The 25,921-nt window shown below is 41.5% G+C and overlaps 1 protein-coding gene across 2 annotated transcripts in view; it reads right to left on the bottom strand.

The window, feature by feature from the left end:
* NEK6 (NIMA related kinase 6) overlaps nucleotides 1-25,921 on the bottom strand; it is a 108,379-nt gene that overhangs the window by 54,417 nt on the left and 28,041 nt on the right. For both annotated transcript variants that reach the window (XM_044992278.1, XM_044992279.1), the window contains exon 2: nucleotides 8,747-8,868. In XM_044992278.1, coding sequence (XP_044848213.1) covers nucleotides 8,747-8,839 — 93 coding nt within the window. In that variant the 5' untranslated portion in view covers nucleotides 8,840-8,868. The remainder of the gene's footprint in view (nucleotides 1-8,746; nucleotides 8,869-25,921) is intronic.

Genomic DNA, 25,921 nt, shown 5'->3' with positions numbered 1-25,921 from the left:
TTCGTGGCAATATGTGCCTACCACAGATACAAGCCTAGTAAAAAAAATATGGCCTTTGCTTATGTCAACAATGGTATCAAGTACAGCTAGAAACATGCTGATCTGCTATTTTGGTTTCACTCTACTAAGGCAACAAATGGCAGCATTTCCAACCAATTATTTAAACTTACCATAGGACATACAGTCCTTACAAGGCTTTGGGCTATGTATGCACAAACCCACTCTTTGAAATTTACATAGACTATGAAACTGATCAAAACCAAATTTGCGTCCCACTAACTTTTAAATCATCACACATGCCAATGCCTAGCCATATACATGATTACGCCTGAAGGCATTCTCTGCCAAAAAAGTAAAAATTCTGCACATAATATTTTAAAATTCTGCAAGCTTTATTTGTCAATAAATAAATGCAGAGACTCCAGCATGGCAGTGGGGAGCACAGGCCACTGGCTGCACAAAGGTGGGAGATCACCCTACAGCCTCCCTACCCAGGGGACACACACTCAGTGGTGAGGCTGCATCCAACCAACACAGCACAAGGCCTGGGCCTGTCCCAGAAACACCTTGGGGCCCTGCCCCTCTGTGCCAGGTGTGGGGCAGGCAGGCTCAACCAGGAAGGATCCAAGTGTGGAGGGGCTCATTGTGGGGGAATCCAGGTGTGGGGTGAGAGGATTCTGTGTGGGTGCAGGCAGCTCAATGTGGGGGTCTAGGTGCCGGGGGATCTGGATGCACAGAGGGTTGTTGGGGGGGGGGGGGGGCGCAATTCCCAGGTGCAGGAGCAATGGGACTCTGCAGGGGCTTCCAGGTGAAAGTGGCTGGGGCTCAGTGGAAGGGTGTGAGGGGGTCTGGGTACTGGAGGAGTGGGGCTCATCAGTGTGGGGGTCTGGGTGCTGCTAACTGGGGATCAGTGGTGTGGGGGTCTGGAAGTGGGGGCTCAGGGTGGTGCAGGGGGTGGGGCTCATCAGGGTGGGTGTTTGAGTGCAGGGAGCTCACTGGAGAGTGGTGTGGGTCTGGAGGCAGGGGGTGAGAGTGCAGGGGGCTCCAGATACAGGGGTTGAGATTCAGTGGGGTGGGTCCTGGGTGTACAGGGTGAGGTTTGGTGGGGGTGTCTGGTATGGGAGGCCCGGATGCACAGGGGTTGGGTGGATGAGGGAGCAGCTGCCCATACAGTGACCCCTCCACCCGCAGCTGAGGAACAATGGGGGCAGGAAGCAGGGGAGGCTGCTGAGCTTCCTGCAGCTGGTGTAAGTTTCTGGTGGTGGGTCTGACACAGCCCCAGCCAGTGCCTGTAAGGGAACAGGAAGTCCCACATCCTCTCCTGCCTCCAGCCTGGCCGGGACTAGCAGTTGATCCCGGCTCAGGGTAGGAGCCACGGGCTGAGGTGTCCCCAGCCCTGCGGTGATTCACCTCTCCACCAACTACTCCGGGTGCCTGAAACAATGTACCTGCACAGCTAAAGAGTGGTGCGTGACTGCTCTTGCAGCTTCCCTTTACTTCCCTGTCAGAAAGTCATTCTTCTGTGAGGAAGCTAAGAAATCTGTGGGGGATATGAATTCTGCGCACACGCAGTGGTGCAGAATTCCCCCAGGAGTACATGATGGACACCTGAATGCAAGAAAGTGATCCACGTTTAACATGAATAGTAGCCATTTGCTTTTAATAAATTATCACACCCTAAGTATGCATTTAAAATATTAATTTATATATAAAAACACTCTTGGTTTAAGTGTATGCCAAGAAATATATCTAGCAACTTCTTAACTTGAAAAATAAATAATGCTAATAGAGTGACGGGGTAGGGGCGGTGTTTCTCTCTCTCTCTTCCTTCTCCCCCTCCGCCACCCCCAAAAAAACCCCACTTTTAATATGGCTAGCAGAGAAAGTCTGCTTGCCATGCTGGAGTTAACACTGGGTGATGACTGGACACCTCAGCTGATATGTTCTGGCATCCTCCAAGACTACAGCTGCACATTTACATATGCAATGACCTAGATTTGCATTTGCTATCGCAACCTATCAGACCTAATTAAAGTAACAGAGTTTTCATATAAAATAGGAGAGGATGTTAAATTACGGCATGAACCAAAGAGCATGCTCAGGTCAGATCAAACCATACCAAGGAACTCCCCATTGATTAGGATAGTGTATTTTTCCCTATGCCTATTTAAAAATTAACCACTTCCTATTTGTTCTTATATCTAATGCTAAAGGTGACTTCTGTCACTGTCTGTAATTCTTCTGACTATTGATACAAAGAAAAGGAACACACTTGACTTGGCTGGTAAATATCTAACTAGGAAAATTTCTCTCCTATTCTGACGCTTATACAAATATATTTCACTAATTTCATTATTTAAGAGGAACTATGTTTTCCTAGGTCCTTTTCAGTTCAATCCCTAACAATACTGTTCAGCAAGCTGTCAAAGAACAGACAGAACTGCAGAAGTACAAGTCATGGATTACAAGTGGATAGATCTGCAAAATGTACAATTCTGTAAAACTAAAAGGTAAGTTCAGTTGACCCTTCCACCACCATCAGGCACACGTATCCTACCTAGGGGGCCTTCCACATTTCCAAGAGTGCAGCAGTCTAAGTGCAGGTGCCAGTGTCTGAAGGAATATGAGACAGAATCTAGCAATGGATCCTTCAGAACGAGGTTGAGACACATTGACGGGGCAGCTTTGTATTTAGTCATTTTTTGAATGTTCAGAGTGTGTGAAATTCAATAATCTGAGCAGTACTAATTCCAAAGCAGCTATAGGACTGGATCTAAACTGGGAAGAAATAATTTTGAGCCAAAGGCTGCTCTGTCCTTAGCTACACAATAAGTAGCATTTTTTTTCTACTGTTCCGTAAAAGAACAAGACAAAAATTAAGCTCAACTATAACCCTTATTCAAATAAAGCAGATCTTCATTTTTAAGGAGAAATCCAGAGATCATTCCAAGAATCAGCATGCATTCCTTGTGAACTGTAACTACTGACACAAGAACAACAAATCTCAAAGTCAGAGGAGAACAGTACGGAAAAAAGCAACCTTCCTCACATGCTTAAAGGAAAAGTTAACCAGATCTTTCAGCACCAAATGGTGATGGTTAATGGGATTTCCTGCCAAATAGGAGAATTAACGAGGTTTTACATTCTAAACAACCTAAGAGAGAAACTCCTAAGAGACATATGTAATAAGATGACTAATTATAATCAGCTGCAGTGATATGAACCTTAATTATTAAGGAAACTCAGCCTATATACATGTCAGAGTGCAAAACAGTTCAGACAGATAGGGTGATGGTAGATGAATTCCTACTTATAGATTTATATATTTACCCCTTTGTAGTAGTGCTTGGAGTAGAGCAATGGAGGCCCTGTTATACTGACACAAAACTAGACTTAGAAGGCTCTTCAGTTGCTCTTTAAGAAAAACCCAACTTTCTAACACATTCCTATTCAGCAGCTAGGTTAAGTTACTCTACAAAACAGGGTGCAAGATAGAAAAGAGATGCCTTTGGGCTCTTACAAATATTTTCTTTTTTCTGTATGGTCACATTTCCCAACCATTGGGTACAACCCACAGATCTTATTCCTTATCAAGTTCTTCACAAACAAACTACTGTAGAGATGGGGAAGTCATAGTCATAGCAACAAATACCAAAGTCGAAGGCACCAGTGGTAAATAATGTTCTCTTTCTGCATATGCATGTGTATACACATCTTAGACTGCACAGGTGAAGCAGATGTCTTTCAGGGTACGTCTACACTTACCTGCCGGTTCGACGCGGAGAGTTCGACTTTTTGGAGTTCGAACTATCGCGTCTGATCTAGACGCGATAGTTCGAACTCCGGAAGCGCCGCGGTCGACTCCGGTACTCCACCTCGGCAGAAGGAGTTGGCGGAGTCGACGGGGGAGCCGCGGAGTTCGACCCCGCCGCGTCTGGACGGGTAAGTTGTTCGAATTAGGGTACTTCGAATTCAGCTACGCTATTCACGTAGCTGAATTTGCGTACCCTAATTCGAACCCCCTTCTTAGTGTAGACCAGGCCTCAGTGCTTCCATCCAGCACTAAATGTCTTCCATCCAGTATTAAAATTGTTCAACCTCTCCTGAAGGACAGCAGCTATCAACAAGCAGAAGTAAAAAGAGCCACAAGGTTTGGGGAAAATTTTTGGAGAATTTTGAAATGTGCACCTGACTAAGCTTTTACTTCAGAATTTGAAGGAGGAGTGTGTTGGGGGCATGGGAGAGAGAGAAGCGTTCTGCAGATAGACTTTTTCAGTCTCTGGAGAGACTGACAATGCATTTTAACTAGTATTAAATTCATACTATTATTAAAAAACTAACTGTTGAGAACTACTGCATAATGCTTTGAGAGCTGGCGGAGAAGCAGCCACTGCAGTTTCAGGCAGAGACTAGGATAATGTGGTCACTGTAGGATGCGAGACTAGACAGCAAAATCTCAGCACAATAATAATATGACATGGAGTTGTGTCTGTATCGCTGCTTCTCAGAGGCATGGAGAGATTTGAGTCTGGGTGTGGCTACAGGATGGAAATATCCTGTGATAATTGCTCGGTGTGTAAACAATAAAAGCTCATGTTAATAAATAATAAGTTCAGTTGTTTTATTCCAGCCTGACTGGCATGAAAGGAAGTCAGCACTTGCCATAAGTCTGAACTAGTGGCAACCAGGTCACAGAATGCTCAAAATACTTCTGACCTACCTAAAGGATCTTAAAAATTGGTTAACAAATAGTTAAAAAGTTAGCCATTACAATCTTTAGTTACCAATAAAAACATTTTTCCCCTGTAGGAGCATGAAATTAAATATTTCTTATAAAAGAACAAAAAAGCATTTGCCCAATTAATTTTCTGAAATCTCATTAAAAAATTTAGCCTGACTAAGTCATAGACTTCTGACCTGAATTTTAATTATCTTTACGCTGGATGTAAGCTTTTTTCTGATATTTGCAATGCATCATTAATTTTAAGGCAACTGCTTCTATGCTTTTAAAGTGCACGCTTCAACTGAATGACATTTACCATAAACTAATTTCACCTTTGAAAAACATCTGTGTTGGTACATGGGGAAGCCTTAGCATATGCAGTATAATGCATATGTATTCAAAGGACTGATTTAATATCATCATCAATCATTCCAATCTCTTTATGATCTGTCAAACTGTACATCCATATCCATAAAATAAAATCTTGCTGAAAAAATTTCAGTTCATTTTGAGATTGGAATTCTTTTTCTGGTGTGGATTTACAAAAATACACTAGAAGAATAAATTGGTTTATGTGGGGTTTCTAAGCTCCACCAGCTAGAACAGGAAAATACTGGGCTGGTAAAAGTGAATTATTGTTCAAATATCAGACAGCTATTGTGGTAATGAGTGCAGCTGATGATTGTATGCTCTCAGTTTTTGGACTTCATAGCCTCAGAAACCAGTATGATAATCTCTGATATCCTGAATCTGAATTGTTAGCTACAATTCCAAGTCTGATGAACAACTTGGCTCCAGTTTGAAATGTTATCTTCTCTACCAGCAAAAAATTAGTACTGGCTAATGAAAAGTCGACAGGAAAAGAGAAACGCTAACTTTGAATTTGTAGGCTAAGCCAATATTCAGTAGGGGAAACTGAATAAAAAGCCGGATGCCTCAGGGAATTATAAATGGGACAGAGACTTTCACTGCTAAGTGAATCCAATCTAAATCAGTAGTGACCAAAATTAGTTATCATGCGCAATCCTAGTATCTGAGAACTGTAAAAATAAGGGTCACAGAACAGACACTGGATTGTGTTACTGTTTTTATAAAACCAAATTTCAGTCAATAAAAATGAGGAAAAAGCTATATTTTTAGAACTGTATTTTACATACTTCGCATAGTATTTACTCCTCTCCTACCCAGAGCAAACAAATAATCTGGGTATTTCACTGATTGCCAGCTTGCAGTCAGGAACATTACTAGGAAACCATTCTGTTTCTTTTTACAAACTTCATAGGAACAATGCTGGGCTGATAGCCTTGCTGTGATTTTATAAGGTCCCCTCTCTATATATATATTCACTTACTCTAATTAGAAAACTTCTAAGTATGAAGTTCTATTGTGAATCATAAGGAAAAGGTTAACTAAAACACTAAATATAAATACTGCAGATGAGCAGCTAGGGATGGTTCTAAACTAGCACTGCAAATCTTCTGGGGCAAGTTTGAAACAAATTGTGACATGTAGTCAATTTATCTCTCTTAAAGTTGAAATTATATACCTTTTTATTGTATCTGCAACTTATAAAAAAATAAATATCAAGCCACCAGAGTACAGCTGCTATAGCCCCAAATTTTTATTTAGCAGAAAAATACTCCAGAATGTGAACTATACATGAGGCAGGCAGCAGCGAAGATAAGGCTACAACTGGAAAGCTATGCTGGTACTAGCAGCTCACGTAGTATTAAGAAAAGCAAATACCACTTCCCCACCTGTGCAGAAGCACTTCAGTGGCAGCATTAGCTGTAGAAGGGCACTGCATAAAAAAGCACATAGTCTTATTATGGAAGTGTTGTCTAGTAATTGGAGAAGGGGATGGGGTATCAAAGGTCCTGGAATTCTATTTCCAGCTCTGCCACTGACTTGTTATGCAACATTAGGTCAGCCATTGCCTCCATCCACTTTGCCACCTGTAAAATGGAGGTAATACGCTTTTGTGAAGTGTTTGAAACTGTAAGATGAAAAATGCTAAAAGCTTTTTTCAGTCAAAGAGTGAAAACTACTGTTAGGAAAGGCCTTTGGGATAGGGGTATACTCCTGGTCTGGTCCGTCTGCAGACGAGGGCACAACCTTGACTGAAGAAAAGAAACCATTCCATTTAGTTTATTCTTTCACTCTCTGCCACCTCCCCCCCCCTTCTTTTTGCTGAGACTTTAAAAGCCAACACACTGCCTGCTCTGCAGAAACATTGAAGTCCCATGCGTGACACTTTTCATAAGAGATGTTTAACCAACATTTTCCTCCCTCCCACCCTAAACTACAGCATAGCATGCCAGCGTTACTAACACCCTCAGAGACAAGGATCACTGCATTTCATGGTGCAGAATTATGTAGTTTGGGATCCTTCCACATAAGAGGTACCACAAAACTAAATAGTCCTCTGATTACACTTATGCCAAATGAAAAACCAGATATACTGCAATAAACAAACCATCACCACCTTGACACACAAGGAAGTTGTGATAATCTTTGCTTCAGAAGTTACTATATTTTGTTTCTTTTTACAATAAACTATGTTAAAAAACTAACATTTCACCTTCTCTATTTCTCGGGTTTATTCAGCACCAGGGCTATTAAAAAGGAGTAAAGATGCAAGAGATCTTTTCTCCACCCCCAATTTCCAACCTGGATCTTCCTCAGAACAGCTAACATACTCAGACACCTCCACTGATATAATTTAGATACTAACAGGAGAGGGGGAAATCTTCACGGAACAATGACCATTCAGCAAAATGAGGTTGCTCAGCATCAGGGTAACGGCAGAACATAGAGTATTACCTACTAATTACACTTAACTATGTCATTACAAATTCTAACATGTGCTCCATGATGCCATGAATGTATCTGCTGCTTAAGAACACTTCCTAATCTTGTTCATGAAATAATTACAGGGGCTCTACCCTGCCAAATGAGGCAGTAATTAACCCTAATTGCTCAAAATGCAACTGGCTAATTCTAGGAGATTAATCAAGGGGATTCAATTATTATTAAATGACTTAATATGACAAATTGCTGCATTAGGAGAGGGGGGCTGTGCGCCATACAATGTATTTTCAAAGCAGCACTACACAAAATATATTCATTGTTGTACTGTATAATCAGACAACCCATTGTTTTTGGAATCTTGTATCTATGTTTTGCTACAGCTTTCCTAATGAATTATTCCTGTCCAAGGAACCTCAACACCCCACTGGATCCAATACTTAAAGTGGCAAATTAACACCCAAGTTCCCAGCAAGACTTCTAGCACTCTTCTCTACCTTTAAGGCTTTTTGTTAACTGCACTAGGTACTGTGCAGGTAAAAATTAACTGTTCGGATAATATCTGCAGCCTTAAACACCCTGCAAGGAGGGAGGTAGCCCCAAGCCATACCAACAAAAATAATCCCTTGGTTAAACTGAAAATCTGCAGTTAGTCTGGAAATAAGACTAATGGTATCTTTATCCCCTACCCCTTTTGTGGACTGTCAGTTACAGAGGGAGAGTATCATACAGGGAAATATGTTTGTGCAGATAAAAAATATCAAGGAATGATGCTCCCAGAGGCTCAAAAGATAGAAAGAGAGCATACAATTTCATCTGGACTGACCTGTTTCTTGTGTTTGGTAATTATCACTAAAATATTCACTATTAAAATATTCCAGTAGATAAATAAAGAATATCATTAAAATTCAAACACCTTCTTTTCTTTGGCCTCCCTTTAAAGAATCACAGCAGCACAGAAAGTCAGCATTCTACCAGTACAAGTTTTTTATAAGCCAATTTTATAAGCCAACTTGCTACAGGTACCATTGAAAATGTTTCCCATTCCTCTTGTGATCATAAAAAATGGGTTTGAAGCAACACTGTCAAGCTATTTGGCCCAAAAATGTATATACCTTAAAGACTAATCTTAACATTTAAAAACCGGTTATAAAAAAGGACTCCATGGGGTCTTTAAGGAGAAAAAAGGGGAATTAAAGAGATAAATGTGCTTACTTGAGGATCATGCTGATATTCCGGCCCTGGCACTTTGCAGAGAGGGTTGTTCTGGTCCCCTAGATGATGTGGATGGTTATGCTGTCCTTCCATGGTAACATGCCAATCTTTGCCCTAGAATTCTGTTGAAATAAAAAAAGAAAGCCATGTCACTGTTACCAGTCCAACACATTGAAAGTGGAAAGAATTTGCAATATGAGTCTGTCTGGGTATGTGCAAACATGTATTTGTACATAAACAGAGAAAGAGAGGATAGTCTTTTCCTCTCCTTCACTCCAGTGGATGTTCCAATGCACAGAACTCTTGAAGCAAGAATCCTGCATCTTCCACCACAGCTTCCAGAGTCTAAGCATGTCACAAATACACTACTCATAGAGTCCTTCCAGCTTGCGTATGCAGAAAGCAGTGGGTCAAGCACATACTGAGTCTCCACAGACAACAGCAAGGGGGGAAGCCTCATGATATCATAACCACCATTGATTTCCATGAAAGCTTTCACACTGAGCAGAATATCAAAAACAGTTAATGTTTGTATGTTCTACCTTTATGTTACCCATAAAAGATCTTGCTTTCACCAGTTCAAATATAAATTAATTTTGCAGTAATAGCTGACACTGCCACCAATAAAGCTACATGGCCTAAATGTAATTATTTACACAGGTAAGAATAATATAATAAAGGTTAGCACTTTTTTCACTGATAAAAGAAAGGAACTAAAAAAAATTAATAAGAGCAAGTAAAAGAAAACTCTTTCTTCAAGAAAGTATTTCATATCATATCTAACTGCTCTTCCTGGCACACTATCTTGCACTGGGAGGAATTACAGATCCAATAGGTCTCTCATCTCTAGTAACTCTTTAAATCAGATGGCATATCAATTGTAAACACATCATGCACTTTTGCCAATTTAAAAATACAGTATTAAACTGATTGTGAGCCAATAATGTTCTCCAATGAGCCTGTATTTTGATATCTTTTGACATTCAGAGCCCGCATAGGTTTGTTGGTGTCCTCCATCCCACCCATATCTATTCAGTGGAATCTATATAAAACAAAAAAGTGAAATCCCCCATCTAAAGCGTTTTTAATTCTTTCTTTCATTCCGGAGGTATGTATAACCCTGATGATGGCCTGTACAAACCTCCAGATGCCCTTAACAAGGGTTAGCAGATGTAGAGTGATGAAATAATGGACCTCGGTGTTTTTCTGAGCCATATCTCCCATTTCCTGACCAGACAGTTCCTCTTCCAAAGCATTCCTTTTTACACCTCTAAGAGACTATCCCTTCAGCACCTTTTCTGATGCTGGGAAGCCGGAACAAGCCAACTACCTGTTTTTATTTATTTTAATTTATCTTTGGCAATATGACAAGTGCAAGTCTTTGGGTTAATCTCAAACAAGCAGCACAGAAGAAGGCTGCAAGGTCAGGGATTGTCTGTATGGAGAGAAGGAAAGATTAAAAGGGAAAAAAAATCTACATAAGTGTGAGTTCCAAGTAGCTTCATTAACTTCTTTAGGGAGAAGAGCTGTATTTTTGATCTGATGGAAAAAGAATTTGATGGAGCCAAAAACGAAGACCTTTTAGGGTTTAAAGCTTCAGCTGCATTTGGAGTAAAATTATTTTCCAAGCAGATCAGGAAGATAGAGTATCAGTAAACATTATAAGTTAAGTGTCAATGAATTCCAAGAAAAATTTTCCAGGGTCACCTTGAACCATAAGAACATAAGAATGGCCCTACTGGTTCATATCAAAGGTCCATCTAGCCCAGTATCCTGTCTTCTGGTATTGTTGAGGATGAAGAGCACAGAGCTCTAAGTCTGTATGCATAACAGCCACTGACCTTTTTACTATTTCAAATGGCTTACGAAGTACAGGTTTTGTTTACGGAGTGTGATCGTAAGTTAGGCATGGTCTGATCCATTCCCTGTTGCTCATTCCCAGCTTCTGGCAAACCGAGGCTAGGGACATCATTCCTGCCCATCCTGGCTAATAGCCATTGATGGGCAGGAAAAAATGCAATCCCTAGCTGAAATTTAACAGATGTCTCATGGCTCACCGACAGTGGCCAATGCCAGGTGCCCCAACCACCCCTAAAAAATTTTCTTTTCATACAAGTTGGTGTGTTGGAGAAAGCAATAGGTGGAAGACCTGATAGAATACAGTGACACCAATGCACTGACCAAGGAACGAAGAGAAAAAAAGAACAGTACTGCAGATAAATTTGTTCCATTTAAGCGTCTCAGTAGAGGCTCCTACAGAAGTTACAGAACTGAAGAGGGGAGGAGGGAAAGAGTATACAACATCTGCCAACAGAGCAGTTTCTGATAACTTATTCTATCAGCAGCCAATAACCTGCACTCTCTTATTTCATTCGTACTGTCACTTATCCCTTATTTTCAATCTAAAATTTCCCTTCATCCCACATAAATTGTGTCCCATTTTTTAGCACTGAAAATGTATTGTCATCATAAACCTGAAGTACTGAGTCAAAACACAAAAGGAAATCTAACTTGCATTTAAGCTGCCAGTAATGTGGTTGCTGAAAGGAGTAGTGAAATCCAGTACCCACACCACAACTCAGATTCCTGCACCTCAAGACATTACATCTGGGCTTATCTTAAATCTGTAGAGAAGGGTGGGGGATTATCATGTGGTTTCAAGTATGACTGGATTACTTTTATACCTCTACAACTTCAAATAAGACTAAGGCTATGTCTACACTTGTCATTTAAAGCGCAAAAAGTCCCTTTTTTGCGCTAAAACCACGGGAGCATCTAAACTTGTTAATGACTTTTTGCAGTGAAACTCAGAAGTTTCACTGCAAAAAGAAAACCACCTTCATGAGAGGCATACAGTTCTTACTACTGTTGGTTTTGCACTGTTATGAAAGTGAAGACAAGTTCTACCAGTGTAAACACCTTTTAGCCTCCAAAGGATATCTCATAGTTCCAAAAGTGACCACTCTGGCCAGCATCGCTGCTGCTCTGACCCTAGGTAAACGGATGTCCACCCCTCCCACTGTAAGCCCTGGGAAGTTTGAAACTCCCTTTCCCTTTGCTTATAGATGTGGCAGGGAAAGCAGCCAGACAGCAGGGTTTTAAAAAAAAAAATGCCACGAAACAAACAAGGAAGTAATGGGGCTGCTGGGACATGAAGCAGGGCAGCACAGAGCACTGAGCAGGGACCTAGAATGCCTTCTGCTGACCCCCTCCGTCCCACAAGGCCTATCGAGAGAGCTGCGCTGCGGGATAGCTGCCCTAAAGTGCTGCTCTCATCCGGGACGGAAGGGCTGCTAGTGTAAACACTCTTCGATGCCTGAGGAATTAAGTGAGTACACAAACCAGCGTTTCTCTTTCACTGGTTCCCTATCACCAGTGAAACTTAGGCCTGGTCTACACTGAGGGGGGGGGGGTCCGAACTAAGGTACGCGACTGCAGCTACGTGAATAGCGTAGCTGAAGTTGAACTACCTTAGTTCGACTGACTTACCCGTCCTGACGCTGCGGGATCGAAGTCCGCAGCTCCCCCGTCGACTCCGCCACCGCCGTTCGCGGTGGTGGAGTTCCGGAGTCGACGGGAGCGCGTCCGGAGTTCGAACTATCGCGTCTAGATTAGACGCGATAGTTCGAACTCCGAGAAGTCGAACTCTCCGCGTCGACCCGGCGGGTAAGTATGGACCTACCCTTACAGCGCAAAAACTCTGCAAGCCTAGCCATACCCTAAGTAAAAGTTCGTAGGTGTTTGGAAGGAAAAGACTGAAAAAGACATGAATCAAAGAGCCCTGAGAATGTTATAAACCAGCCAAATTTACAAGTAAACTGCTGGGAATCCAATCTTTGTGCAATAACTTTTTGAGAACACAAAGTCAGATCAAAGCAACCCTGTCTGGAAAAGTGAAATTCCCCTGTTGGCTGAACAGTGCGAAGCAGTTTGCTCCCTTAGTTGGGTACAGTGATCCTCATTCCTACTCAAATGGATCTCCGGTATATATGAATGCACCATCTAGATCCAATGTAAACAAGAGCCACAGGCATAACTCCTCTTTTACTTCTTAATCTTTATTGTCACAAGTTCCCATCAAAGATAACTGATGTGGTATGGTATTTCCGCACAGCGTCACATGCAGCATGAAAATAACTTGCATAACATCTTAGTAAATGAAATAAGGGCTGAGGGAAATTAAATGTCTTTACGCAAAGGAATATCTGATCCAGGTTATCTTTGTTTAAGCACAAAAGTGAGTATACACCATAGCCTTTCTAGGAGGAGCAGTGAAATGTATCCTGTCACAATGAATCATATTTAGAGATTCAAGATAGTCAGAATGACTAGAGGCAGGGAATGAATGTGGTCCATTTCTCCCGATACCTTTATTCAAAATGAAAAAATCCCATGAATAGTTAATAGAAGTATGTGTGGATTGAAGTACTACTCAATATGAGTAGATGTATCAGATTCTGACCCTGAAAGCAAGGCTTCTCGTCAAACTATTTATCCAGAATTTACATATTAAATACTAAATGGCCCAGGAAATGCAAGAAGACTTTGAAGAGTGTTTTTGGCTAGTAAAATAACATGCCTACTTATTCATCCATCTGTGTTTCAGGTACTGTGCCAGTACTGGGTCACCTCTTTGTGGCTGGTCTGATAACTGTTCCAAGAGTATAACAACTGTGACAAGATAAGATCTAGTGTCCAAAACAAATGTTGTCAGAAACCTTTGCTCCAGCAGTCTTGGCAAGCGCTGAGCGAGACAGGGAACTTTTCTATGTATTAATGCACCAAGGGCATCTTGGCACTGACTTCCTTTTACTTTAAACTACAACAGCTGGAAAATGAGGGGGATCATCTACAGCTCAAGTCATCAGAAGAATTTTTGCATTGGAGGTTGTGTTTTGTTCTATCAGTACTATTAGTTAAAGAGCCTTAAGAGCAGGCAGAATTTTGCTGGTTGGGTATAACACAACCTACCATAACACATGGATGTACAGTGACATTTTAAAAATATCCACTGTCTTTTTAGGAATATGAAACTGAGAATTAAACAAATGCTTTAAAAACTTCCAGTGCCAATGCTCAGAACCAGCACTCATCATGTGAGCCATAAAGTTTTAGATTATTTCCCCTATCCCTCAGAGACTACATCATGCTACTTCCATATACATGTGTGCTACTAGCCAGACAAAAGACAGGAACAAATTCTGAGTTTTCCATGTTGCAGTAGAACAAGCTACAGATTCATTCTGAAACTTGCCACCATTCTGTCTGGTTCCCCAGTGCTGGCCATTTGATTATGAAAAGAGGTCGGGGCTTCCATGAGGAAAACATCAAGGCTTCTGTTGTATTGATCTACCAGCCAGGAAAGCTATAAAAGCAACAAACATTCATCCACTCTCACACCTGGACAAACATTTTGGTTCAAACTGCCCCTACCTAAATCATAAAACAAACATTCCCACTACCAAAGAATAGTAAGAGCCCTATAGTACAGTACCTGCCAAAAACAAAGTGCTGAACACTTCTGGGTTGGTCTAAATATAAAAGTGTTTTAAAAGCCATAATATGAACTTCAGTTTGTTTTCATTGTCCGGGGGGAGAGGAGTACAAAGAATCAGCATGAGTAAGAAAAAGTAACATTAGATGTTAACATTCTTTCACTTTTAATAATCTGTAGGTTTATTAGTAACACAGGTAAGGAAGATCATGGTGGGTTGTTTTTGTTTGTTTGTTTGTTTTTAAAGTCCTTTTAATAATAATACGTATCTCTTACATAGCACTTTTCATCAGTAGATCTCAAAACCCTTTATAAAAGTCAGTGTCATTATTCCCATTTTACAGATGCGGAAATCAAGGCACAGAGAGGGAAAGGTGACTTGCCCAAGGAGACCCAATGGGCCACTGGTCAAAGTGGGAACAAACCCAGATCTCCTGAATCCTGATCCAGTGCTCCATCCACTAGACATGGAATCTCTCTTAGAAACACCCCCAAGTAATTTGTGCGTTGTGTGTTGCTGTCAGAGCCATCAAATTTATAATTCTCTAAAAACATGGGACCTAAAATAATTAGGATTTATAAAGGTTTGTTATTTAAAAAGAAAGCATAATAAAAAAAATAAAAAAAAAATCCTACATGCACAGAGAACATACTGATATGGGCTGCAGTTTACTGACAGATTCCCTTTTTGCCTCTTACCACCTAAGACAATTAAGTTTCACACTTAAAAATTGGAGATACTGGAATGCATTAAAATATTAGGTCCCAGCTGCCATACTCGAACAGTGATTCATATCCATAGTCTAACCCTGATCTTACATCACATCTACCATAGCCTGCCTTAGGGACAGAGTAAAGTCCAAAAAGATATCAAGTTATTTGTAAATCTGAGACGCCAAGCCAGTCAGCAGATCACATGAAACTCAGGCATTTCTAAGAGAACCATAACTCTCCAGGTGCTGTAGGAAACCCAAGGTACCAGGAGAGATTAGACGATGAGAAAGTAAATTAACAGCTGAGAATAGCATAGCTACTATAAGCATGTAGAAGAGTTTATTAGGCAGAGTATTAGGGTTTGGCCAGTGTTTGCATAAAGTACCGTAGCTGCAAGCAAATAAAGGAGTAAGAATAAAATCAGTTTTGAAAAGAGATATGGCTCAGCTCACATGACACCAGCTCTGATCCCTGCTGACACCTAAGGGACAGAGTGTCCTGCTCAAAACTGGCAGTTCTGCTATTCCAGACTCTTATTGGCATACACTCACACTATAGGTAGACTGGCAAGTTTCTCCTCAGCAAGAGTTCTGATAGAGGGCCTTCAGACTGCTGCTAACAATGGAGAAGCACTTTTTAATGTCAGCAAAGGCTCCTGAATTGTATGCAGAGAACTCTACAATAAAGTGTTGCATATTTTTAAAGTTTTATGACACTTTAAATAAAAACAGGCAAAAAGGTAACTAAAGCCAGTATTCCAGTTGCACTTTTAAACATGAATACAATGTAGTAGAGAACACTGGGAATGCCTGCTGTAGTTAAAAGCTACAAAACTGCTTACAACCTCCCATCTTCCCAGCCCCATTTTCAGATGCTTATACTTTTCTAACAAACGAGTCAAAAAGGTTGTTTGAAACGCCCACATTCTGGGCTGAAGTTTCCCTGATCTCTTTACAGTGAAATTTATGGATTAAAGAAAGCTACATGTGTAAAGGCTAATTTGTAGTTAATGAGTATATTGAAGACAGAATTACCAATTGATACCATAAGTCAGTCATTCTAACTTCTTTTTATATAATTAATACCTTTTTAAACCTTTGTTATTTAAATCTGGAACTAGTCGGGCTATGTTACATGCACAATATGGGGCAGACTATCCGACCAACTCCTAAGAGGTAACTACCACAAAACCTTAAACGTCACTAGGATAATGATTTTCCAGGATAGAATGGAAGGGAGCACTTCAAAATTGTGCCTCTCAGTCTTAACTGTTCTTTTCATAATTACTCAAGTCCATGGGCTATTACAGTCTTGCACCTTATACTATGGCTGTACAAATCAGGATGGAGTGCTGCATGCAGGGACCTCCTGTTGTCTGCAAGCAGCACTCTTCCTGTACTAAGCAGGAAATAAATGCACGCTGCACTGTAAGAATCTTCACCTGATTTTAACCATTTTATACTTCCAGAGTCACAAAGGTGTCAGTATATCACTGCTAATCAACACAGTGTAATACTTTAATGACTCTTTACTTCTTAAAATTCAACATCTTAAAAAGAGAAGTTCCACTGAGGTTGGAAGTAAACAATCACGAGGATTTTAGCATCATCTGTACCCAAAGAAATTGGTCAAAGAAAGGTAATTAAGTTACAAGAAATCCAAGACCTTCCCTGGGCAACAGAATTCTGCTAGATCTTGGATCCAATATTACTACCCAGTCTGTTAACAATAAGGAAACACTTGTCAGATGGAAGATAAATCTACACTGCAGTTGAATGATCTCAGCTCAGATAGGCATATTCTCACTAGCTTTAATTTAGCTGGCACACTAAAAATCACAGTGAAGACACAGTGGCATGGGCTTCAATGCCAGACATACATGCCTACCTGATCCCCTGGGTACATAGTCATGTTGCTAGCCCACGCTGAAGCTTGTGCTGCCTTGTCTTCATTGCTATTTTTAGCATTGTAGCCAGATTAAAGCTAGTGCAAGTGTACCTACCTGAGCTTCAAATCACACCTTCAACTGCAGTGTACACATACTCTGATACTTTTTCCACAATATATCAAAAATATAGCAGCCATTCCCTCACAGTAGATGCACAGCATTCTGAAATATGACTAAACTCAATCGGAAGGAATAACTGTTGATTTTATGGAGCATGCACTCCATCTTCAATCATGTATTTATATTGTATGTATATTTATGTAGCTTTCTTAAAAGGGATACTTAAGTCGCTGACATCCAAAATGTAAAATACACCTTTAAGTTTTCACATTTCCATTGCAAATGTGCTCCTGCCAAAATGAGTGGTTTTTTTAAATTAATCCCTCCAAAGATAGATAACCCAGAAAATTGTTCCAGCTCTAGCTCCTGTATCCAAAGCTGTACAGCAGTTTCTAACTGAACCACAAAAGAAATGTACACTAGATTAACAGACCTGAAAACTAATTTTTTTCTGTTTATTCACAGCTTTGCAACAGCAATTCAAGCTTCCCCAAGATTTGTAAATTCCAAGAGTGTGCCTCAATTCTAACTTGCAGGAACTATATCCAGGGGTAAGAGGAGCATTTAATCTCCATGGCCTATTTAGACCTTGTCCTCTCTTGAGGACATACAACAAGACTGCAAAAATTAGTGCACTGTGCTGGTGAGTCTGAAGACATGATTCCACTGACAACTGGACAGAGATCAACAAACTCACTCTACCTAGTGCTTTCTAGTCAACTTTTAATACATCATCATTGGCACAATACAGCATCAAAGAAATCAGACAGAAAAAATCTAGTCAAATCCTGTTTAAGCAGAAAATGAAAGGTACACAAAACCAACAGTAGAGAACATTAATAAAAAACTGAATTCAAAAACATTTAATCAGACTCCCAATTCCTTCTCACTTCCTTTTCCCGTTTGGTAATAAAAATATAGTTCCAGAGGAATATTTGAAGAATTCTTCATCTGCTTAACAGCCAAAGACAACAGTAGGAAACAAGTCAAGAGGCCTTGGAATGAGCTCTCCCTACACACTGGCAGCTTTCCACTCTGCTTTGTCCTAGCCCTGCACTTTCATTACTCAAGAGATGGGCTCTCTAATTGTTACTTCCAAGGTACTTAGGAAGCTCAGACTGTTCTTGTTTGGGCCTTGCAGCTGGAGAAGTGCAAACAGATATATTTTTTAAATAGCACAGAGGTGTGCCACACATTCCCCACACTGGACGAAAAAGGGAAGTTATCACAATCACCTGTGAGAAGAGTAAGTTACAAAAACTAACCAATGCTGAATTTCTGCTTGAGGCAATTACAAATGTTCACATTAAATATTTCAAATGCACAAGATCCAAGTAGGTCATATGCCACAAAAATCAATACATGTAGAGGCAAAGTCTTTCTCCAAAAGTATGCATGTCATTCATGGAATCCTTTGTAGCCAGTTTTCAGAGTAGCAGCCGTGTTAGTCTGTATCAGCAAAAAGAACAGGATAACAAATTATTTGAGCATAAGCTTTCGTGGGCTGCATCCAATGAAGTGGGCTGTAGCCCACGAAAACTTATGCTCAAATAAATTTGTTAGTCTCTAAGGTGCCACAAGTACTCTTGTTCTTTTTGTCGCCAGTGTTAGCCAGTTGTTGAAATCAGGCTCTCAATCTTTATTTTCTTTAAAACAAATTTTAAATTAATATTTTTGCTTCTGGACAATTATTTATTCTGAGAATTCCTGTTTGGACATATGGTTCCTTTTTATTGAGAGGTATGAATTGTCATTGTTGAGGTTCCATTCCCTGTAAGCAGCACAGAGTAACTGTAGAGAGTATATTAATCTCAGCTTCTAGAAAGTAAAATGTAGGGAGGAAACCTTTCATCACTGCTTTTTCAAGGCTGGCACTTCGAGAATTCTGTGTAAAAATCATTAATGGCATGCTATGATTCTTGCAGTATTTGGGGTAAATTGTAAGTCAACATGCAAGTTCTTAATGATGCTGACGGCCTACCAATCTAATGAACCTAGCAATACCGCATATCAATCCTGGTCAGTTCCATACAACATTAAAGCATAAAGATGCCAGTAGTTAGCACTGGCACTTTACCTATAAGGGATAAATGATGGGGATGCTTCTTTTGAAGGGTTCAGAAACACAAGAATTATCATACAGGAAAAGAATAAGTGGCCAGTTCAGTCAGGTATTCCTCCTCCTGCCATGCAAGTATAGACCAAATGACCCATCCATGCCAGTGCCTCAGTCAGTGGCCAATGCAAGAAGTGTCAGAGGAAATAAAGTAACCCTGTGCTAAACTAATTGTATAATACTATGCCACAAGGGGAAGTTTCTCCTTTACCTCAACCAGTGGTCCCATATGGCCTGAAGCACAACTGTTCACCTGAATAATTTTTTCCCAGACTAGTATAATTGCAGGTGCTTGTCCAATTGCATAAATGTCTAATCAGTTTTGAAATTCACAAGCATTTGTCTTAGCAATATCTTGTAGCAGCAAGTTCCACAGGTTTATGGCATGTAAGATTTTATGAAAGCAGTATAACCTAGCCTCTTTTGCACACAAGAAGAAAACTTGCAAATTATGATTAAGTAACATTAGCAAAACTGGCAGTGCTGTTTACATACAATCTTCAGTATGTCACAAGAATGGACACAGGCTGATAAGTGGGACACTCTCTCTGCACCCCCACCAAATCTACAAAAATCAAAGAACAAACTTCTCTTACTGGAAACAAAGAGGAGAACTCATATGAACAAACAAGCCAGTGACATGCTTCAGTTATTAAAATGCTGGCACTTAGCTGCACATAATAAATAAATGAAGCAACACGGTCTCAGTTAAGCACTTAGTTTTGTAAAAAAGACAGACATCAGGACAGCATACAACCACACAAAAACTGGCAGGTCTTGTATGACTGAATATGCTGCTTACCTAAATATCTGCAGTGGAGTTACTGGAAAACAATTTACTGGAAACAAAGGAAGGAAATAAAACATGGTTAATTAGAGCTGAACCCAACTTAAAAACAAACATTTTCAGAAAAGAACAATTAACTCAGCATAATACTGCCTTCCTTCCAGCAACAGATCTGAAGTTATAAACTCAAAAGCTAGGAAGACAGCACTCTGAAAACATATAGGGTACCAAATTTCCAATTCACTGTCCTTTGACATGAGTGCATGCGCGCACACATCAACACCACTTTAGGAATACATCCCAAATACAGTGATCCACCCAAACTTCAAATGATGTGGAATCTGGTCCTTTCTCTCAGCCCACATACTAGAATAGGTTTGTCTAATATTTGCCCTTGTATTTGAAGGAGTGGCATGACACGAAAGGAAAATACATGCCAGCGCACACTCCAAACATACTTACCCACAAAGGAAATTCCCCTACCAAACAATTATTAAAATAACTGCTGTCCTAGTCTCTAAAAATCCTAGCACCCACTGTCATCATTCTGAAGTACAGTTATTACTACTACAGTATATTCATTTATATATTGTACCACTATTCACATGCAAAATGGAATTTTTACAAAGCTAGAAACAATGTACACAAGAACAAACAAGAAAAAACAGGCTTTGACTTAGATTGGAAATAAATGAATGTATCTGCTACCTCAGCTGCATCTTTACTAACACTTGCAAAATGAACAAAGTAAAATCAATAACAATTAAAAATCATCAGCATAAGAGCATAAAGAACTGTAACCACACAAACCCAAAGTTTTTATAGCTAAAAGTGCACAGATCTAGAACCAAATTCTGCCGACTTACATCCCGTGCAATCACACTATTCCTGAAACTTAATCTTCAGTCAGCTCCACTACCATCTGCCCAAGCCAAAGCAACCTGTCAATCAAGATCCCAATTCACCACCTATCCTCATTTAAAGTTAAATGAATCCCCTAACCTGAAGGGGCCCCACATTCCACAAGTGTACAACAAGCTCACATTCTCCTGGGAGCTCCTCTACCGGACTATATCTCCCAAACAGATCTGCCTCTTGCTCTTCTCCTTTGACTCAAATATTCCACTCAGACAAAAAAAAAAAAAAAAAAAGCTTCCATGATCCCCTGCAGGTATCTGACAGGTGCCTTTCAGAGGGCAGAAGAGCCCAGGGTGCTTGGTACTGGAGCCCAAGATCATTAGTTATAAGATGTACATTAAGGAACAGAACCTCATCAGCGTTCAGATTCTTATGCACCTAATGCCCAAGGTGAAGCTCCTCTCCAAACCAGCCTTGGCAACAGCTGCGGCCAGCTTAATCAGGTATTAGCATGTGTCTTCGGATGCCTAAAACTCAACCAGAGGCCAAATTATCCTCTCCCAGATGAATACTCCGTATGACTAGTGCCAAAAACCTCCCAAGGAGATAGTGAAGCAGCAGTAGTTGCGCCCAACACATGCCTGTTTCCTGTGCCAGCACACCTTCATCTTATTACCAGGCATACCCAGCTGCTTTCCATATGGCTGGCATTCAGTCCTTTTTGCTGCCCGCAACACTACTGTCAGCAAACCCAAATGTCCACAGATGAACCATTGTTAGCTGACCTAATAGGTAAGAGACAAAAGAAAGGATTACACTACACAGAGTAGTAGTGCCCATCTGTCCCACAGAAAGGAATTGTCCTCATCTGGCCCTGCATAACAAGCCTTCTGTTAACCCATTAGGGCCGTTGAGATGGATGCTCCTATAAAGACGAAATGAGCCACATACATTACTGCTTTCCTTAGCATTGCCACAAACAAATAGTAAGGCTTTGGGAGGTGATGGGAAAAATGAAGCCCAGAAGCTAAGTGACTTCCACAAGGCCATGGAGTCTCAGTATTCCCATCTGTAAAATGAGGTTAGTAGTGACCTGCCTTACAGCAGTGCCAAGTGGCCTTTTATATCTGCCATGTAGTGGTACAACAATGCAAAATATATTAATACTGTGTATAGACTATACACCCACATATGTACTTTTTCTCCAGATTACTATATCCCTCTACATGTCTTCCCCACCCTCAATTCCTGGGGAGCCAAATGGGGAAAGGACTCTGTTTGGATGAAAACAGCTAGTGCAACAAAATAAGCAATCAAGATTCACACTATGACCCTACGCCCCATATTCTTCATCGAGATATTGCTATGATATGAATATGGCAGAGCTGATTTCAGTGTCTGTGTCTTTCTGCAGCTGAGCGTGTCCCTACCTGTGTGCGCGCTCTAGAGGAGGCTTGAGGGCCTGGCACAGAAGGACAGGGTAAGGGAGCCCAGGCTGGTGGAACAGGCGGGCTCAGTGTTATTTTAGTACATCAGGTGGCACCCAAGAGTGGGGGGGGGCAAACCGTCAGTCACCCTTTGGCATACACAGAGGGATCCAACAGTTAATTGTGAATAAAAGCTCTAATATTACGTATCTGATGAGCAGGCTCTTCGGTCAATGACTGACGTACCAATCAAACATTTTACAGATGGGAACCAGGGTTCCCCAATCTCTAGTGAGTGCTGTGTCATTTACAGTAGGCTTCCTGAAAGAGTGAAGTGATGCAAACTATTTTACAAAGTAACCACTACCACAGTGATACTACTTTCTTCCTCTCTGCTGCCCATGAATGTTCTCTCGCTGGCTTGCTCATAAAATAAATCTGTCAAGATGTTATATGAGATTACCTATATTTTTAAATGATGGTCTAGGCTTATGATTACATTATCTCCCTGGTTCAGTGTACGTGCAGTGGAGAAAGCAGTCCAATCCTAGGAGAGTATTATTTTCGAGTGACTTTTATTGTCCATTATCTTACAGCATTTATGCCACAGCCACGATGTCTGGTAGGAATATTTCACAACAGAAATATCTTTGTCGTTAGTATTCTCATTGCAATTTAGTCAGATCAACCTTTAAATCTCATCTATCATACTGAAGTGCTTTGGCAACGCAAGCACAGTAATATATGCTTCCATGTAGAACCTAATTACAGGCTAGGTTAAACAGCATACTCCCCCCCACTTCTGTATTACAAGGAGATAGGAAATCCTGAGCAGGCTTTGGTTTCTCACCCTCCCTTTTTGTTGGCGAAAGTACACGACCAGTTCATTGTAACAGACTGATTCTGTCTGGCACATGACAAAAATTCACTTGAACCTAAACAAACTTCTGACAGCATTTCCAAAACAGAGATATTTACTGTAAATCCCTGACAAATTTTTCCTCCTCAGTTCGTCTCTCTCTTGACAGTCACCTTAAAATGACTAGAAATTACCATAAGTAAATAGCAGTTTAACATCCAAAAAAAGAGTGTTAACGTTTAATACACACCTGCCAAAACTAAAGAACTATTAATAGGGATGTTGAAGGAGAACACTTGAGACATGCCACTGAAGTGCATTAGATAGAAGAGAATTCTGCAAGAAATGAGTAAGAAAATACAATTTAGCAAACATTTTGCTTAAAGAGACTAAGATCAGACCACATACGTAAATTTTATACCACAGTGATGAGAAACTGATTAGAAAGAATATAAGCTCTTCAGAGCAGGGACTATGCATTCTTTCTTACTAACAGCTAGAAAAAGTGACATGGGAATTCAAGGTAAAAACTGTCAAACATGAAGCTCACACATCAATTGAGAATGAAAATCTAGGGCTTGGTCTGCACTTTGAAGGTTATGCTGGCATGGTTATGCTGGCCAGAGTTGTGAAAAACTACACCCGTGACAGAGCTATGCCAACATAAGCTCCAGTGTAGACCCAACTATGTTAATGAAAGAATGGTTCCGTTGACATAGCTAACATTGTTCAGGCAGGTGGTGTTCCTACACCAACAGGAAAACCCCTTCTACTGGTGTAGGCTGCATCTACACTACAGGGCTTTGCTGGCATAGCAATAACCCAACCTAAAACAATGTCAGAGGAAGTTGTACAGTGCTTTCCAAAATACAACTCAACATGAACAACATACACCTGCAAAACCAAAGGAGATACATTATTAACCAGTATGAAGATTGTGTAAAGGCTATTGACATCTCCCTACAATATGCCTGTTAGTCTTGTGTCATGGTGATCTTAGGGCTTGGCTACACTTGTGAGTTACAGCCAGGACCAGCTCTACAGTTTTCGCTGCCCCAAGCAGCGCACCGAATTGCCGCCGCAGACGGCGGGGGCAGTCCGTGTGCCCTTAGGGCGGTAGGCGCGTTTCCGCGGCGGCGGCAATTCGGCAGCAGCTTCTATGTTTCAGCTAAACATAGAATCTGCTGCCGAATTGCCGCCGCCGCGGAAACATGCCTGCCGCCCTAGGGGCACATGGACTGCCCCCGCCGTCCGCGGCGGCAATTCGGTGTGCTGCTGGGGGCAAAACAACAGGGACTGCCGCCCCTTGAAGATTGCTGCCCCAAGCACCAGCTTGGAATGCTGGTGCCTGGAGCCGGCCCTGGTTACAGCGCAATAAAGGAGCCCCGGGCGCTCTAGCTCACTACCCATCCACACTGGCAAAGCATGTAGAGCGCTCTGACTCCACGGCTACAGCGTTGCTGGTACTCCACCTCGGTGAGTGGAATAACATTTGCTGCGCCCTTGCTGGAGCACCGTGGTGCCAGTGTGAACGAGGTGTTGCATTACGCCGCTCTGATCAGCCTCCAGAAATGTCCCATAATCCCCTTAAGTCAAGTGGCCACTCTTGTCATTGTTTTGAACTCACTGTAGGAATGCGGATATGCCGTTTGAAAGCTCCGTTTCTGACAGCCGGCTGCTTATCTGCTCCGAGACAGATTAGTGTGGAATGCTGTATGTGAGAGAGAGAGAGGCGGGAAGGAGGGGGGGCCTGCTGCTGTCTGAACTTACAAGATAGCATCCTGACTTGCTCTCAGTCCCCAAAAAACCCACTCTGTCTCCCTCCACATACACACAACACACTCCCTGCCACAGGGATAGCTCAGTGATTTGAGCATTGGCCTGCTAAACCCAGGGTTGTGAGTTCAATCCTTGAGGGGACCACTTAGGGATCTGGGGCAAAAATCACTAATTGGTCCTGCTAGTGAAGGCAGGGGGCTGGACTAGATGACCTTTCGAGGTCTCTTCCAGTTCTAGGAGATAGGTATATCTCCAATTATTAAACTCCACCCCATTTGAAAAGCACGTTGCAGTCACTTGCATGCTGGGATAGCTGCCCATAATGCACCACTTCCAATGCTGCTTCAAGTGCCACAAATGTGGCCACACCAGTGCGCAAGCAGCTGTCAGCGTGGACAGACTGCAGCGCTTTCCCTACTGCGCTCTCCGAAGGGGGGTTTAACTCACAGGGCTCTACATCTGCAGGTGTGGCCATGCCCTTAGTTCATGGATACAGTTCCTAAAACTTACAGCTAATATATTGTCTAATTCAGTTTTATTATTCCCCAAAGGCACAAGCTCTAAAGAACTAGAATGGCAAAATTCAACTGTCTCAGTCTCCCAAGTTGAAGTTTTTAAAGTGTGCATTCTGAAGCCAATAAGTAACAAATAAAGGGATCAATCATTACAGTCAATGTAAATATATATGGTGACAAGGCTGAAAGGCAGATGAACTTACCCAATAGACCACAATGGTTCCAGTGCAGGGGTTCTCAACCTTTTTCTTTCTGAACTCCCCCCCACCCAGCATCCTATAAAAACTCCACACACCCCCCCTTGTGCCTCAATAACTGTTTTTCCGCATATAAAAGCCAGGAACAGCGTTAGGGGGTAGCAAGCAGGTCAACTGCCTGTGGCCCCATGCCACAAGGGAGCACATGAAGCTAAGTTCTTCAGGCTTCAGCTCCAGGTGGCAGGGCTTGGGGCTCAGGGGTTCAGCCTCATGCGGGGGGGCTTCAGCTTTCTGCCCTGAGCCCCAGCCAAGTCCAGTGCTGGCTCTGCTCGGTGAACCCCTGAAACCTGCTCGCAGCCCCCCAGGGGGCCCCGGACCCCTGGTTGAGAACCATTGCTCCAGAGTAACAAGGCATTCATTC

Source organism: Mauremys mutica, chromosome 18 (genome assembly GCF_020497125.1).
Source record: "Mauremys mutica isolate MM-2020 ecotype Southern chromosome 18, ASM2049712v1, whole genome shotgun sequence".
Classification (NCBI taxonomy): Eukaryota; Metazoa; Chordata; order Testudines; family Geoemydidae; genus Mauremys; species Mauremys mutica.
Note: the sequence above shows the minus strand (reverse complement) of the source record. Positions and strands in the feature narration are given on the sequence as shown.